Consider the following 16,497-nt stretch of genomic DNA (forward strand, 5'->3'; position numbering starts at 1 on the left):
GGAGTCTCAAAGCGGCTAACAATCTCCTTTCCCTTCCTCCCCCACAACAAACACTCTGAAAGGTGAGTGAGGCTGAGAGACTTCAGAGAAGTGTGACTAGCCCAAGGCCACCCAGAAGCTGCATGTGAAGGAGCGGGGAATTGAACCCGGTTCACCAGATTATGTGTCCACTGCTCTTAACCACTACACCACACTGTAAAAGATGACTTTTACAAATGATGTAATAAAATCGAGCGAGTTTCTAGACCTCCAGGTTGAAGGAAGCCCAAGGGGCCCGTAAATACCTTTCTGTATGAGGTCGACAGCAAAGTCAGGAGCAAGTTGGTGAGGGGCACGGAGTCGATCAACCGCTGGATTCGCTGGATCGATGTGCTCTGGGCCATGATGTTCAGCACAGCCGGGGGGCCATCGGTCTCCCAGCCCTGGAAGACGGAGGGTCAAAGCTGTGTTATTTTGTCATGTTCGGAAAGCAGAACCCATCAGAACCGTAATCCGAGTTGTCTTTCTCTCGCTCACCTTGTGAAGAGCTTCAACTTGCAGGTCTTGGAAGAGGGAAGTGAGCAGCTTAATGGCATGGTTGGCAAGGACAACAGACAGGACGCCAAAACCCTGGTGCCTATGGAGAAGAGAAAAAGGAAGCATTTGAAGAACCCAAGAGCTTTTCCATCTAAGATACAGGAAGGTGAGGGGGGAGTCCCTGATGTTACTCTCTTGACTGATACCAAACTTACCCTTTCCCAGGCCCCAGCTTGGGGGATCCCACTCCCTCTTTGGAACGAGCAATGATGTCCCGTACCCGGAGGGCAGCCAGGGGATCTTTCTCCTTCCCCTTATCAGCCAGGGCTGTGGGGCTGAGGTTCAAGATGAGAAACAGGCTGTTCAGCAGACACCAGGCGCCAAGCAGCTGGAAGTTCTGGTAGTGCTGCCATCCCAAGAAAGAGGGGGGAAAGAGTGAGAACCCATACAAACCCATGTTTAACTCCACAACCACTTTGATCTGCAAAACGAGCACTGTTACAGATGCCACACAATATTCATTCCACGTTTGTAAGAAATCAATATATTACTGCAGCAGCACCTACACTTCGGAACTCCCTGCCTGTTGACACCAGGCATGCGCTTTCACTGTACTGCTTCCGGCACCTACTAAAAACCATTTTTGTTTAGGCAAAGCCTACCCAGACTTGCAGAATGTTGTTTTATTCTGGTTTTCAGCTAATCATTCATTTTAATTATTTTTTACAGTTTTAAGTAATAGTTTTAAACTACTTTTAAAATTATACTTATTTTGTTTCATTCTTTTCTTTCAGTGGGTGGGGTGGGATGTTTTAATCCTGCTTTTTAAAAATCTGAATGTGTTTTAAGATTTCCCCCACTCTGTTGTGTTTTTCACTGGTTTTGATGTAGGTGTTACTTATTGTAAGTTGCTTTGAGTTATTTTTTCAAAAAGCAACTAATAAGTTTAATAAACAACAGCAAACTACTACTACTTTTGGTAAACTGCTTTGAGGCTTTATTACAATCAAGTGCTTACAAATAAACCTTGCAGAAAAAACAAATAATGTTTCATTCCAGCCCTTCCATATGGGGCAAAGTTGCCAAGACAAAGGAGTTCTGCTTGGAGGTTATCGCCCTTACCTCCCCACCTGCACGGCGTGAGTTGCTGATGGCCTGCCCAATCATATCGTAGATTTCAAGCTGCAGACATAGATGGAAACAAGAGATTTCAGGACTTATATGAAAAGCTGCCATTTATACATGCATGCATAAAAAACAAAAAAAAAAAAACAACCCTTTGGGTTGCAAATTCAGCACAAATTCAGCACAAAGAAGGATTCCCCTAAGCATCCAGCCACCCCACTTACACATTTCTGCACAATGGTGGCTGCATCATTTTCGTAGTCTTCTTCTTTTGAACTTGTGGACCCAGTTCGGACCTGCTGGGTGCTGCCTACATGCAGGATGGCCATGCAGGTCGCAACACTCACACCTGGGTGGAGAGAGAAAGAGAGGATCTCGATGTCAGGCAGAGCCTCGCCTAGCGCTGTAAGCTACATCCCATAGTAAGTCTGGGCAGGGGGGCAAGAAGAAGTGTCCCCAATCGCAAATTGAGGAAACCTCTTTCTAACTGTCAGTACTTCTCTATAGAGTTCCTACTGAGAGACAAGTTTCCAAAGCACAAACCAGGTAGGCGCCGTAACCAGGTTGTATTCAACTAAACTAGACTCGGCACAAACCAGCCTTCAGCAGCCCGCTGCCCTCCGGAGGCTTTGGACTACAACTCCCATCAGCCCCTGCTGCGACTTGTGGTCCAAAACACCTTGAGGATATGAGGCTGGCATAGATGCAGTGGAATTGTTAGTCACATCCACTAATTTAAATGGATTGTTATACTTACCCTATGAAACTAATCAACCCAATCATGTTTGGTAAACTCAATGAGTCTGCTCCGAGTAGAACTAACTAGGTACAATCCATTGTTACTATTCGGTTGATGCAACGCCGTTTGACGTGCACATCACATGACAAAGCAGAAGAGGGTAGGCCCATGCCCAGAGAAGCTTGCAATCTAAAATTCAACAAAGGGGAAACTTAATCGGAACAGGAGGGGCATAAGGAGAGCCGACAAGAGGAAGAGGTCCATCCTTTCACTCTGAGATCAGAATGACAATATGTGCCAAGTTCAGTTTCATTATGTCACTGTCAGGCAAGTGCTCACCTGCATAGAGGCAGCTAAGAGCCAGAACAGTGACGTCCTGCAGCCTTGTGGGAGTAAGAGGCTCCAGAACAGGGAGAGAGAGAGTATCCAAGGCCATGGTCACGTCAATCACCAGCGAATGGAACCTGCAGAAAGAAGGTTGACAGCATTGGAAGGGTAGCTTGGGATTCACCAAGGCAGGGAAATCAGTGGCCCGCTGGTGCTGAAACCCAGCACTGAACAGATGTAAGCCAGGGCCATCTGGCAACATCCAACCCAGACTGGGTGATAGACTGGAAGGTGGGGGCGGAAAGAGAACATAAAAAGGGGAGCTCTCTTTACCCGTTACGAACTGCAGTGGCATCAGCTACGGTGGCTGGCATGATGAAAAAGGAATTAGCGGACACAGCGTCCTGGAAGCGGTTTATGTAGCGCAGGAAGTAAGGGAGGTTCAGGCAGACCCGCAGCAGCTTCTCAGAGCCACCTGTTAAGAAGAAAGGCAAGCAGTGTGACAAAAAAAGAGAGCCCTGCTAGATCAGACCAATTCCTTTTCATAGAAATGTAGAGTTGGAAGGGACCACGAGGCTCATCTAGTTCCACCTCCTACAATACAGGAATCTTTCACCCAAAGTGGGGCTCAAACCCATGATTAAGAGTCTCATGCTCAATCAACTGAGCCATCCCGCCATCCATCTCGTCCTGCCTCCTGTTTCTTCCCACAGTGGCCAATCAGATGGCTCCAGGAGGAATACTAGTAGGGTATGAAGGCAATAACCCTTTCCCTGCCCACCCTCCAACAACTGGTGTTCAACAATAGTCAGCCTCAGCCAATGGAAATGTTATACAGCTAGGGAAACCCAACTTCCTGCTTTCCCCCCTCTTTCTTTCTTTTAAGATTGCTCGCTTGAAAACAAGTGATAGTAGTCGTAAGCATTAAATCCTTTCCCTACCAAGTTCTTGCAAGCTGGCCACGTTCTGAGCAATGAATATGCTCTTCGTCTTGGCTGCAGAGGCTTGGTCCGTGGACGCCTGGTCGTCACTTTCACCTTCCCCCTGAGGAGAAAAAGGAGAAATGGGCACCAGCCACGGTGCCACTCCACATTTACATAGTGCTTTTGTATTTTAGTGTATTACGATTTGAATTCTATGCAATGGAAATACAGGAAATAAAAGAAGCAATGAAAACACAATAAAAAAATTGGACAAAACCTAGCACAGCACATTGCAGTTGGCAGAACGGTGTGCCAAGAACCTTCAGCAATTTTCAAGCGGCTTGCAAGGAGGAAAGTTTGAGAACCGCTGCCTTAAGACATAGGAAGCTATCTTGTACTGAATCAGACCACTGGCTCAGTCCTGTCTCCAATGACTGGCAGCGGCCCTCCAGCGGTCTTTTCCAGCCCTACCAAGGGATGCTACCAGGGAGTGAATCGAGCACTTTCTGCAAGCATAGCAGGTGCCCTACCACTAAGCTATAGTCCTTCCCCAGCTCCTTTCACTTGAACTGTTGTCACTGGACAGAGGGAGTCTCCAGGCTTCCATACACACCTGAGTCTGTGGCAGGATTGGAGAGGTTGCCACTCTGGGATTAAAGACAGACGTCAGCTGGTTGAGGAAGTTCATTTGCACTTCCTTCTGTCGCAGTTCGGGGCTGACTGGAGATGCCAGCTCTTTCTGATCCTCCACTGCAGAAGGGAGAGAGGAAAACACATTAATTCAGCCCTTGCTTCAGGAACAGAAAGGCTGAATGTGATCTTCTGGTCACATTCAGCACTAGAGAGCTCACAACATAGTTTACCTATTTATTTCATTTAATATCCCACCTGTCCTCCAAGGAGCTCAAGATACCATTCAGGCTTCTCTCTGCCCCTAACTGATTTATCCTCACAACAACCTTGCAAGGTAGGCAAGGATGAGAAATGGCCAAGTGAGCTTAATGTAGCGTAACGTGGCTGAGTGGAGATTTGAACCCTAGCCTCACAGGTCACTATCCAACACTCTAACCTGCTCCACCATACCACAGTTCTCACCATCAGAGAGGGTCTTCACTGTCTGGGGTAGTTTGGCTGACTTCATCATCGCTGTGAATGTGATGATTTCGGTTCTGTCAAGGCGGCTGCAGCCAGTACACAGGCCCTTGATCAGCAGGATCAGGTGTTTCTAAAGAGAAAGAGCCAACTTCAAAGGTGAAGGCAGATGTGAGGACATGCTTTGGTGGTATTTCAGTAAACACGGGTAGCAGAATTTTTATGGTACCCTGGTTATTACTATTATTTATTAATTATCTCCCACATATATCTCAAGGTGACGTACACAATATAATAAAAGCAGCACAGAAAACAACAGAAAATGCATTTTAAAAGCAATACAAAGTAGGCAACCATGACAGACACATTCATCCGGCGTAACACAAGTTTAACTTAACAGGTAAGTGGAAATGGACCTAGCGGTACCACGTCATCAAGGCTATCTTTCTGTATGCCAAAAATGTAAGACTGTCATCATGCTGCCGTTTGCAAGGCTTTTGAAGCTTTCTGTTGAATATCTTGTTTAAATATTAGGGTTCAATATTGTTCCACAGGATGTGTACTACTTTAAAAGCCAGGGTGCAGATCCTGACCTAGTTTTTGCAGCTGTGTAGCAGGTGCTGATAAGTCATTATAATTAGCCGAATAAGGTGATTACAGTGTTTCTTTTTTTTTTAACACATTGCATGTACCAGCAATTGTGAACGGTATATAATGTGCCATATGTACCTTACTCTGTGTGTAATGAGTGGATGTTTACAGACACTATGCAGAAGGGATGACTGTAAGATGTACGTTTGAGCAGTTGTTATTAAACCTTGCAAAGCACTCTTTGCGTCTTTCCAGTGATTCCATCTGTGTGGTCTAATCTGCACGCACTCTGTGGCATGCTGCAATATGCAATACTTTCTACCCTGTAAGGAAACAGGACCATCTAATCCCATATATTCTCTACCCCAGCCTTCCCCAACAGTTCAATGCCTGGCAACTCCCGTTAAATAAAATCCCAGTTCACGTATTGGTAAGCCTTCCTTCTGGGCTGCTGAGATGCAGCATGCAAAGGGGTTGGTGGACAAGGTGTTCCTCTAGACCAGCCTTTGCCAACTTGATGCCCTCCAGGTGCTTTGGACTGCAACTCTCACCATCCCAGACTACTTACCATACTGGCTAGGGCTGATGGTTGAGGATGATGGGAGCTGCGAGTCCAGCAACACTCAGGGCAGGCAAGGGAGCATAGAAGCTCTGCACCCCTGGTTTAAGTCAAGCCTTGGAAACTTCTGGATGCATAGCATAGGCTCTACTATTAAACTATACCCATGCATACACACATTCTCATACACTATGAAAAAGGCCTCTCACCTGTGAAACGGCACAAGCCTCATCTGGGTTTTCAAGTCGCAGCAGGGAAAATTCAATCAGGACTTTGCAGGCAGCTGCCACAGACTGCAGCTGATTTCTAGGTACTAAAAAGGCAAAGATGTCAGATCATTCAAAGAAGTGTTAGTTCCCTACAAAGAAACCTCAGAAACCGATTTACCATTTGCTGATCTGTCTCCCCTCCTTGGAAGTTCGTTTCTGGTTTGCAAACCTCCCCTTCCCTGTCTAGCCCCCTGTTTGCCTTATAAATTACAAGCCATCAAGGGAAAGAGACATCTGTTGGTAAGAGAAGGCATGATGGCTCAAGCAGAACGTCAAAACTCACACTCTGGACACTCACCCAGTCCACACACTGTGGTGATGTAGTGCGTCGCGAGGGCGACAAAGGACGAGTAGAAAGGTTCATACTGTTTGTCATGGTGCAAGATTTCAGACTCACTGCAGAGAGGGAAAGAAGACAGAGAGCCAATTATGAACCAGTTATTTCTATGCTCTCGGGGACTGCCCTGCACTTTGACCATATGCATAGAGTATGTTAAAGATTACAGGTTGTATCCATAAGGACGTATGAAGAGCCTGCTGGGTCAGGCCAGTGGTCCATCTAGTCGAGCAGCCTGTTCTCACTATGGCCAAACAGATGACCCAAAGGGAAACTTGAAACAGGATCCGAGCACAAGAGCACTGTCTCCCCTCCTGTGGTTTCCAGCAACTGGTATTCAGAAACCAGCTCGGTGTCTGGTATTCAGAAATTTTCCAGTGTCTCCAAAAAATGTTACACATCACTTGGGAAGACAGGTGAACTAATGCCAGTGTACTGGAAGAAGCAATGATCACCAGTGTCAAAGCAATTATTTTTCAACATCAACTTCGTTGGACTGGTCATGTTGTTTGGATGCCTGTCTTCCAAAGCAACTGCTCTATTCCAAACTTAAAAATGGAAAGCGTAATGCTGGTGGTCAACAAGACAGTTTAAAGACTCTCTCAAGGCAAATCTTTAAAAATGTAGGATAAACACTGGGACAACTGGGAAACACTGGCCTGCGAGCACTCCAGCTGGAGGACAGCCTTTACCCAAAGTGTCATGGACTATGAAGACGCTCAAACTCAGGACGAAAAGGAGAAGTGTGCTAAGAGGAAGGCACGTTTGGCAAACCCCCGCCATCATCAACTCCCGCCCGGAAACCTATGCCCCCACTGTGGAAAGACGTGTGGATCCAGAATTGGTCTCCACAGTCACTTACAGACTCCTTGTTAAGACTGTGTTCATGGAAGACAATCTTACTCTGCTATGAGGGATCGCGAAAGAAAAAGATTCAGAAACATTACTGCCCTCAACAGTGGAACTACTAGCAAATCTACTTATCCTGAATCCAACCCAATATTCTTTAAAATATCAGCAAGAACGTGCTTTCTGAAAAAATTGAGCGTCTAACTCAGTGCTGCCAGCTCTGGCTGGCATCAGCTCTCCAGTCTGAGAGAGAGAGGAGTGTTTCCCCGCCACACACACCCCAGCCCTGCTAGCCTTGATCCTTTTTTGGAACTATTTATTACATTTCTATCCCACCCTTCCCTGCAAAAGAGCCCATCGAAAGGTTAAAACAGAGCTTTCCAAACGTCTCATGTTGGTGATGCACAAATTTAGACATGCATCATTTTTGCAACACAGTAATTCAGTTCTGCATCATTTCGCGACACAGTAATTCAGTTTTACTAGCAAACTGGAGGTTAAACTACTGTAATCCCTTTCCAGCCCAGGGAGGAGCATGTGGAGTGTTCACACGACACACCTACACACTGCAGCCAACACACTAACCTGTCACGACACACAGTTTGGAAAGCTCTGGGTTAAAACAATGCAATTAAAATAATTTTAAAGCTGGAGATTGAACACTGGACTTCCTGCAGATATTGTAAAGCTTTCAATTTACCACCAAACTATTACCTCTCCCCACAGAAAGCTGCCTCTGGGGCAGGACTGTAGCTACTCCAGGCAAGACTGGGAGAGACTTCCATCTGAAACCCAGGAGTCACTGCTAGTCAGTGTAGAGAGTACTGAGCTAGGCCTGTCTCTGTATAAGCCATCTTTCTATGTCCCTGGACTCACCCTATGAGGACTTAAACCTCGGAAAGAAAACATTTTATGAGAAGAGACCACAGCTCAGTGTTGGAGCACCTGCCTTGCCTGCATAAAGTCCCAGGTTTAATCCCTGGTGTCTTCAGGAAGGGCTAGAAAAAGACCCTGGGCCTGAAACCCTGGAGATCCACGGCTAGTCAACGTAGACAATACTGAGTTAAAGGGACCAATGGTCTGACTTAGTAGAAGAGGAAGCTGCTTAGACTGAGCTAGACTCACTGATCCATCTAGCCAGGCGAGCCTCCCTGGGGAGAGCATCCCGCAAACAGGGAGCCACTACAGAAAAGGCTGCTCTTGTGTGGCCACCCTCCAGACATGTGTTCCCTAAGCTTGGATCTCCAGCTGTGTTTGGATAACAATTCCCATCATCCCTGACCACTCATCCTGCTAGCTAGGGATGATGCGAATTGTTGTCCAAAAACAGCTGGAGACCCAAGTTTGGGAAACACTGCTCACTTTTCCAGGAGGTGGCACATAAAGAAGGGCCTCAGAAAATAATAATAATAATAATAATAATAATAATAATAATAATAATTTATACTCCACCCATCTGGCTGGGCTTCTTCAGCCACTCTGGACAGCTTCCAACAAAGATTAAAAATACATTAAAACATCAGCCATTAAAAATTTCCCTAAACAACGGCTGCCTTCGGATGTCTTCTAAACATCAGATAGTTGTTTCTCTCTTTGACATATGATGGGAGGGTGTTCCACCGGGCGGGCACCACTATGGAGAAGGCCCTCTGCCTGGTTCCCTGTAACTTGGCTTCTCACAGTGAGGGAACTGCCAGAAGGCCCTTGGAGCTGGATCTCAGTGTCCAGGCTGAACAATGGGGGTGGATACGCTCCTTCAGGTATACTGGGCCGAGGCCGTTTAGGGCTTTAAAGGTCAACACCAACACTTTGAATTGGGCTCAGAGATCCAGGTAGGTTCATATGGAGAGAGGCAGTCCTTGAGATACTGAGGTCCTAAGCTATTTAAGGCACCATAGGTCAAAACCAGCACTTTGAATTGGGCTTAGAACTAACTGGTAGCCAGTGCAACTGGGCTAGGATCGGTGTAATATGTGCAAACCATCTTGTCTCAGTGAGCAGTTCTGCACTAGCTGAAGTTTCTGAACCGTCTTCAGAGGCAGCCCTATGTATAAAGCTCCCAACAGCTTCATGTAGATGTTAAACAGCTTTGGCAATAGATTACTACTTCCCACAGCATAACTGCCAGGGGGCCAAAAAAAAATCTTTTCCAATGCCAGTGTGGTATAGTGGTTAGAATGTTGGACTAGGACATGGGAGACCCAGGTTTGAATTATTATTATTAATATTATTGCTACTTTCTACACACAGTCCCATAGGCGGGGCCTGGACTACTGTAACACAGTGCCCCCAATACCAATCTCACAGAGCAAGTTCAGGAACATACCATGGCCAATGGTAACAAAAACCACAGAGTGACTGAGAAGAATGGATGGAGTTCACCCATCAGGCCAACCAAAGCAGATACCCATTACTGAGTAGGAGGGTCCCAACATATAATATGGACCTGACACACACTTACAAAAACTGGCCAAAAAAGCTCTTACAACTGTAACAGGAAGTTTCTGAATGCTCCATCAGACTGATTCCATCAGCTTTTCAAATCGTTTTGGGAAGTTCTGAAGAATCCAGGCGATGGGACAACAAAACAACTCAGGAGTTGAGCCTCAAAGAGAAACAGCCAAAAGAGTCAAAGCACCCTTTTGCACTTACATGTTTCCCCCCTCTCTGCTGCTTCAATGAGCTTCACGCTGTTTGCTTTGTTAATGTCCCACAGCAGTTCCCCAGAACTTTGAAAGCATGAACACACCCTAATGCACACACAGAGCTGGATGAAGTTTGTGCAATTCTGCAAAACAGAGGGTTCAAAGCAGACAGTTGCACAACAGAGGCACAAAAACAACCTGATGCAAGGAAAGATGAAGGGCATTTCAGAACAGTTTGTTTTCTGCCGGGGTGGGGGATGCTCAGCTTGTTCCTGCTACTGTTCTAATGTGGTTTATGCTACATCCATTGTATTGAAGCACTTCTGTTTTTATCAATTAGCTGATCTAGAAAATCCTTTACTTAAGCAGTGGTAGAAGTTCATTTTTAGGAACCTTCTAGGGACTACATGCCAGTGGTGGGCAGGACCAAAGCTCAAAGTATGCAAAGCAATGGATGCAACTCTTAATTTTGTGCAGTATACTGTACTGCATTCCAGCCATGCAAATACCAGAGGTTTCTACACCAAGAGAGACACTTCTCTCCAGCCAGGCAAAGACAAAGCATTATTATCACAATTCAAGGACACATTCCAACCAGGCAAAATCATCAAAAAAGGAGAGAGGCCTGGGGGAGTCCTGAAGACCAGAGAGAGGACTTGCAGGTTGCTGCTGCATTTGGTCTTAGAATCCAAGGTTTCCCACTCTGACATAAAGAGAAGGCTATTAATGCAGTCACGAGCAATTGTGGAAGAAACCAGTTTAAGTGGCAAAACAAAACCACAACAAAATGACACCCATACAGCAGACACAAAAGCAGCACAACTGAAAGCTGCTTTGTAAGAACAAACATGGTAGGAAATACATAAAAGGGAAAGACTGTGGTCAGTGATAGTTTTAGAGGGTTTTGTAGCACTCACATAAATGTAATATTATTTCAGAACTATTGTGCGAATCAAAACAGAGGTGACACCTTTATTCTGATGAAGCTGGGATGCTTCTGACAGTTGCACAAGACAAAACATCAACAGCTGTGACATTTTAAAACCTCCCTAAACCTCCCAGCTGGAGGGAAGGCTGTATCGGTTGAATTTCTGCATGGCAGCTTTACCAGGAAAAGACAGTGACAGCTACCCTAAATCTCACTAGATCCCAGGAAGGATCAGTATTATCACTGAACCACAGAACTGAAGAATCGGAAGGAACCACGAGGACATTCTAGTCCAACCCCCTGCAGTGCAGGAATCTTTCACCCAATATGGGGCTAGAACCCATAACCCTGAGATTAAGAGTCTCATGCTCTACCAACTGAGCTATGATGTACTGCTCATTAAAAGTGAAAGAACTTCCTATTAAGATTATTATCGTCCCCATCTGTTCTGCAGTTGTTGATTAACTGTTCATGACTGGAAAGCACCCTCTCAATAATAGCAAGGCTCCTGCAGCTAAGCTAGTGCCAAATGTACTGCTGCGTTTTCCTTTGGACCACGTCAGTGAAGCCGAGAGGGGGGGATCTTGTCATCTGGGCAGCCCTGGACCTCCATACATTGCCTAGGTCTGTGCCCCGGAGAGGTCATTTCAGTGCTGCTAACAGAGCAGAAATAACGATGGGAGGCAGCAGTTATGAGTTATCGGTCTCTGCAGCCACAGTGGGTGCTGTGATTCTCTAGCGGCTTGACTTCACCCGCAAAGGCACACTCCATTCTCTCTCAAAACAGACAAATGCCAACATGTCTAGGGTGTGACCCTCTGGACGTGGCTCCTTACACTTCTTTGACCAACTGATATGCACTGTTGTGTTATGGTCCTGCTGTTTTTGTTAGTGTATCGTATTTTATGTCCCATGCATCAACATTAAAAACAAACAGTAAATTTAACTACAACAAGGCTAATCCAACAGCAGCGCCCAGATTATTGAATCCCCCCCCCTTCCCCCTGGACAGAGGTTCAAGTGGTCCCCATTCTCTCTCGTATTTTAGGAAAGCAACCAAGACTTAAACAAAAAAACCCCAAAACCCTAAAGCACTGAATTTTAAAATTTTAACGTCTTGCTGTTCTTCTGAAATTGACCAAGCAGTTTCATGTTCCTCTCTTGAAGCTGCTTTAATAACGCAAATTGTACGTTATTTTTTTACTACTGTTGCGTTTCTGCATTTTTAATCTAGGAAGTGCTTTGGAGGCAGACAATTTTTAATGTACATTTAATATTCAACTTAGGGTTATATCTAATGTTAGTCCTCCTCAGGGTGAACGCACTGAAATTAATGGACATGACTAACTTCGGTCCAGTAACTTCATTGGGTCTAACAGGAATAAAACTGAGTTGGAAGCAATCATAAGTAACAACAAAAATACCCCTTAGGCACTTTAAGGTTGATCATTATAGCGTAAAAACTTCAGGTACCACAACCCCTCTGAGCATGGGCGTAGCCAGGATTTTGGTTGGGGGGGCAGGCCCTTTGTTGGGGGATGGGCTGAACCTCAGTTAGGTATGTTTTTGTATTGATTTTTATTGATTTAGGGGGGGCAACAGCCCCTCTCTGCCCCCCCCCACCTACGCCCATGCCCATGAGGCACGAAGGGCAATCCTGAATTGGTGCTACAAAACACAAAGACAGCTACCTTTCTGATAACAAGCTTTCTTGTAAAACCACCATGGGAATTACAGAACTAAAGGCCTCCATTAAAATACCTACAATAAAGCAAAGTATTAACACAATTATTTACTAGAGAGGTAGCCATCAAAGCTGCTGTTGGACTACAACTCACACATTGTTTGACCACCACTGCTGGGGCTGATGGGAATCGGCTTCCCATAATTTAATTAGCCCCCAAGCACCACAAAATAATAGATTATAAATTTACTTATATCTTATAATTACCGTATTTTTTGCTCTATAAGATGCACCAGACCATAGGACACACCTAGTTTTTGGAGGAGGAAAACAAGAAAAAAAATATTCTGAATCTCAGAAGCCAGAACAACAAGAGGGATCGCTGTGCAGCGAAAGCAGCGATCCCTCTTGCTGTTCTGGCTTCTGGGATAGCTGCGCAGCCTGCATTCACTCCATAAGACGCACACACATTTCCCCTTACTTTTTAGGAGGGAAAAAGTGAGTCTTATAGAGCACAAAATACGGTATATGCCAACTGTCCTGTGAGGAACTTAGTTGTGAATCCTATGTTTCTTTCTTCAGTCTCCCATCTCCATTTCAGCCACACAACAATCCTGTGCGGTAGTGAAGACAGGTGCTGGCCGAAGCTAACCACTGAAAGCTTCATGTGTATAAGTGGGGGAATTAAATACGTTTTAATATTAAATTGTTTTAACCCCCCATGGGACCTTAGAGTGAAGAGCAGGTAATGAGCTATAATAATAATAATCTGGATTTGCCTCTCCCAGCTCCCCAGTCAGATACTCACTAACAACTACACCCTGCTGACTCTTCCCTCACCCAATAATGAAAAATGCAGGTATAATATATGCTAGTAAATCAGCATTTATTCTATGCTAGCATATGCCTTTTTTCTTTCCCCCCTATTTTATTATTATTACTTCATGCATTTTGGGTATTATATGGTAAGCTATCCTGTTGTCTCTTGAAGGACAGTACATAAAAAAGTAAAGGTAAAGGGACCGCTGACCATTAGGTCCAGTCGTGGCCAACTCTGGGGTTGTGGCGCTCATCTCGCTTTATTGGCCGAGGGAGCCGGCGTACAGCTTACGGGTCATGTGGCCAGCATGACCATGCTGCTTCTGGCGAACCAGAGCAGTGCACGGAAACGCCATTTACCTTCCCGCCGGAGCAGTACCTATTTATCTACTTGCACTTTGACGTGCTTTCGAACTGCTAGGTTGGCAGGAGCAGGGACCGAGCAACGGGAGCTCACCCGATTGCGGGGATTCGAACCGCCAACCTTTTGATCGGCAAGTCCTAGGCTCTGTGGTTTAACCCACAGCGCCACCCGCGTCCCTCATAAAAAGTAATAATATAATAAATCCTTGGGGGGGGGGGGAGATATTTACTCTATAAAAAAAAACCAATAGAATAAATATCTCCCCCCCCCCAAAAGGATCAAATCGTCAAGTGTCAGGCCTGCTCAGAGTTGATCCACTGAGCTCAATGCACGTGAGCAACCAACCTGGGTCCATCAATATCAATGACATAACTCGAAATGGAAATGTCAGTTGCCGGACCTGTAAATTTCAACCCCATTTTATAGCAGCAACAATTGCAAGTCACTCTCCACGTGCCATGACTCCCGCTCAGCGCCAAAGAGGCGGGGACAGATGTTGGCCGGACCACGCCCACCACCGACCGAAGCCCCGCCCACGCCCCACGCCCCGCCTACCTCTCAATGACGGAGGCCAACAGCTGCGGCAACTCCCGCATCTCGAAGGCCGAGTAGGAGGCGGAGAGGAGCGGCCGCACCGCCACCTCCCAGCCGGGTTCCCGCTCCGCCGTTGCCGTCGGGGAAGAACCGGCGCTACCGCCTCCCCCCGACGCCGCCATCTTGACGACGACTCTCCTCAGCTCAGGTTCCAGAAGCGTTTGAGTTGCTGAGGCGAGGAAAGAAGAGGCCAGGAGACCGCTTCCGGGCCAGGACGGAAGTGACGACGGGGCGGTGGCGGCGGCCACCAATCCCCGCTTAGAGACGCAGCTTCGCCTTAGAGATAGGCGTTGCGGAGTGTTTCGAATAAACTTCCGTTCTTTTCGAAGCTGAGTGGCTAGAAGGTCCCACTCGCATTGCAAAGCGGAAGTTCTCTGCTTTCTGACAGGCGAGGCAAAGTATGTGAGGGTTGTTTATAGAGATTGCCGAGCCTCTAGAGCTGCTTCAAATCCCTCCTCCTATTTATGAGGAGCAAATCTAACACAGCATGGTTTCCAAGTTAACCGAACGAATACCGGTAGTGACTGGAGGCGCGGTCATTCACATGCTTTCTCTTAGCTCTTTGCTTTTCTAGCGCCTGGGAAGGACGCATGCGCAGAAACGTGAGTCAGCGAGTTTCGCTCTCGATGGCGTTGTGCGCATGCGCTAAGTACAAGCCCGCTTTACGTAGGGACTAGTGACTTGACAGCACGTTCCTATTTTTGTCCCCCAAGTAAAACCCCGCTGAGTGCAGTGCAGCTTATTCCTGGCAGATTATGCATAAGTTTGCAGCCTTTGAAGCCTAAGATGTGACTCTGAAAAGGCTCTCGACAAAGGCTCCCATGCTTACCATTTGAACTTAATGGAAATGATTTTTGAAGAGACATGGATAGCATTATAAACTAGAATCATGGAGTAAGGATCAGTATCTGATAGAATACTTTGCTTACTTGCAAATATGGTTGTGCTTATTACATATTAATTTTAATAATTATTGAATACATATCCTTTATTTATTCAGCGTTGCATCAAGGTGTGATTCTATGAGCCAGAATTTTGGTCCATCTCCTTCAGTATTGCCTACACTAACTGGCTGGCCAGGATTTCGGGCAGGGATCTTGCCCAACCCTCGGCAGAGCAGCCAAGGATTGAATCTGGGACCTCCTGCAGGCAAGACAACATTCCAATATACTGATATATCACGGTTTGAAATAAGGATGGAGCTGTGCAGAGGAATTGGCTGGCTTCATGGTTTTTTCCACATTGTGATTTTTGCATAGTACATAAACACACACACACACAATGATTCCTGCTATAATGCAAGGTCAAAAATTATGAAACCGGTATCACAAAATGGACTTCAGTTTTGGATGATATATAGATATATCACCCAGCCCTAGAGGTAACCCATGAATTACACAGCAGAAGTCTTATCTGCACTATACATTGAATACCTCATTGTAATGGAGTTCCCTCAAATAATCCTGTGTACAGGATTATTAACCTTTGTTAAGGGTGCTGAAAGTTATTGGCAGACCCTTTTCCCTCACAGAGGTACGGAGTGGTATGACCGTCAGCTGCTCTTCCTAAGTGTTGTCCTTACAGACCTCAGGATATGTCAGGAAGTAGCCTTTGGCCCACAGAAGCTTCCACCCTAATAAAAACAGTCATTTAAAGTCCCACAGACTCCTGCTTGTTGTTTTTCATGGTGACGCTGCCCCCCACAACTATGATAAGATGATTATTGTCCCTGTAAAAGATGTTCAAGATGGTATTTATATTAGTGTCATACATCCTCACAGCCTTACAGTCTTGTCGCTCCAAAAAAAGTAGGTGGTGTTTCAGGATGAAGGCACTTTGTGGGGGCAATAGCCCCTTTGAGGAAGGCTATAAATTTTCAAAACGCTCTCACACAAATTGGAACCCTTACTAAAACGGTGTTGCAACCAAGCCCATCAGGTGAGCCTGTCCATTTGCCTGGCAGTGTCTGCGGCCCGTGGAGCCCAGATAAGTCCCCACCCCAGGAAATTGGAGCCCCACAGACCCCCTGAGGTTTACACCTTTGCTGAGGAAGCATGGCGCCTTAAGAGCTTCAAAACAAGGAACTCCTTACGAGCACCTCAGAAACTGACCTGTATTTCAGAACGTTCTTTTTAT

General features: G+C 45.9%; 1 protein-coding gene and 1 long non-coding RNA gene across 6 annotated transcripts in view; one reads left to right on the forward strand and one right to left on the reverse strand.

The window, feature by feature from the left end:
* The window catches only part of UBR4 (ubiquitin protein ligase E3 component n-recognin 4), a 145,675-nt gene extending 131,101 nt beyond the window's left edge, over positions 1-14,574 (reverse strand). For all 5 annotated transcript variants that reach the window (XM_081017897.1, XM_081017895.1, XM_081017896.1 and 2 more), the window contains exons 1-13: positions 14,323-14,574; positions 6,440-6,537; positions 6,082-6,185; positions 4,726-4,855; positions 4,244-4,380; positions 3,649-3,751; positions 3,041-3,182; positions 2,720-2,844; positions 1,866-1,990; positions 1,639-1,698; positions 732-922; positions 517-616; positions 285-422 (exon numbers count right to left, since the gene is read on the reverse strand). In XM_081017897.1, the coding sequence (XP_080874023.1) occupies positions 285-422; positions 517-616; positions 732-922; positions 1,639-1,698; positions 1,866-1,990; positions 2,720-2,844; positions 3,041-3,182; positions 3,649-3,751; positions 4,244-4,380; positions 4,726-4,855; positions 6,082-6,185; positions 6,440-6,537; positions 14,323-14,483 (1,614 nt within the window). In that variant the 5' untranslated portion in view covers positions 14,484-14,574. The remainder of the gene's footprint in view (positions 1-284; positions 423-516; positions 617-731; positions 923-1,638; positions 1,699-1,865; positions 1,991-2,719; positions 2,845-3,040; positions 3,183-3,648; positions 3,752-4,243; positions 4,381-4,725; positions 4,856-6,081; positions 6,186-6,439; positions 6,538-14,322) is intronic.
* Positions 14,575-14,701: 127 nt separating this feature from the next.
* Positions 14,702-16,019, forward strand: LOC308483811. Its single transcript, XR_013989802.1, has 2 exons — positions 14,702-15,255; positions 15,362-16,019. It is a non-coding gene; the product is annotated as an uncharacterized lncRNA (long non-coding RNA).
* The last annotated feature ends 478 nt before the right edge of the window (positions 16,020-16,497 follow it).

Source organism: Podarcis pityusensis (assembly GCF_964106645.2).
Source record: "Podarcis pityusensis genome assembly, chromosome: 8".
NCBI classification, from domain to species: Eukaryota; Metazoa; Chordata; class Lepidosauria; order Squamata; family Lacertidae; genus Podarcis; species Podarcis pityusensis.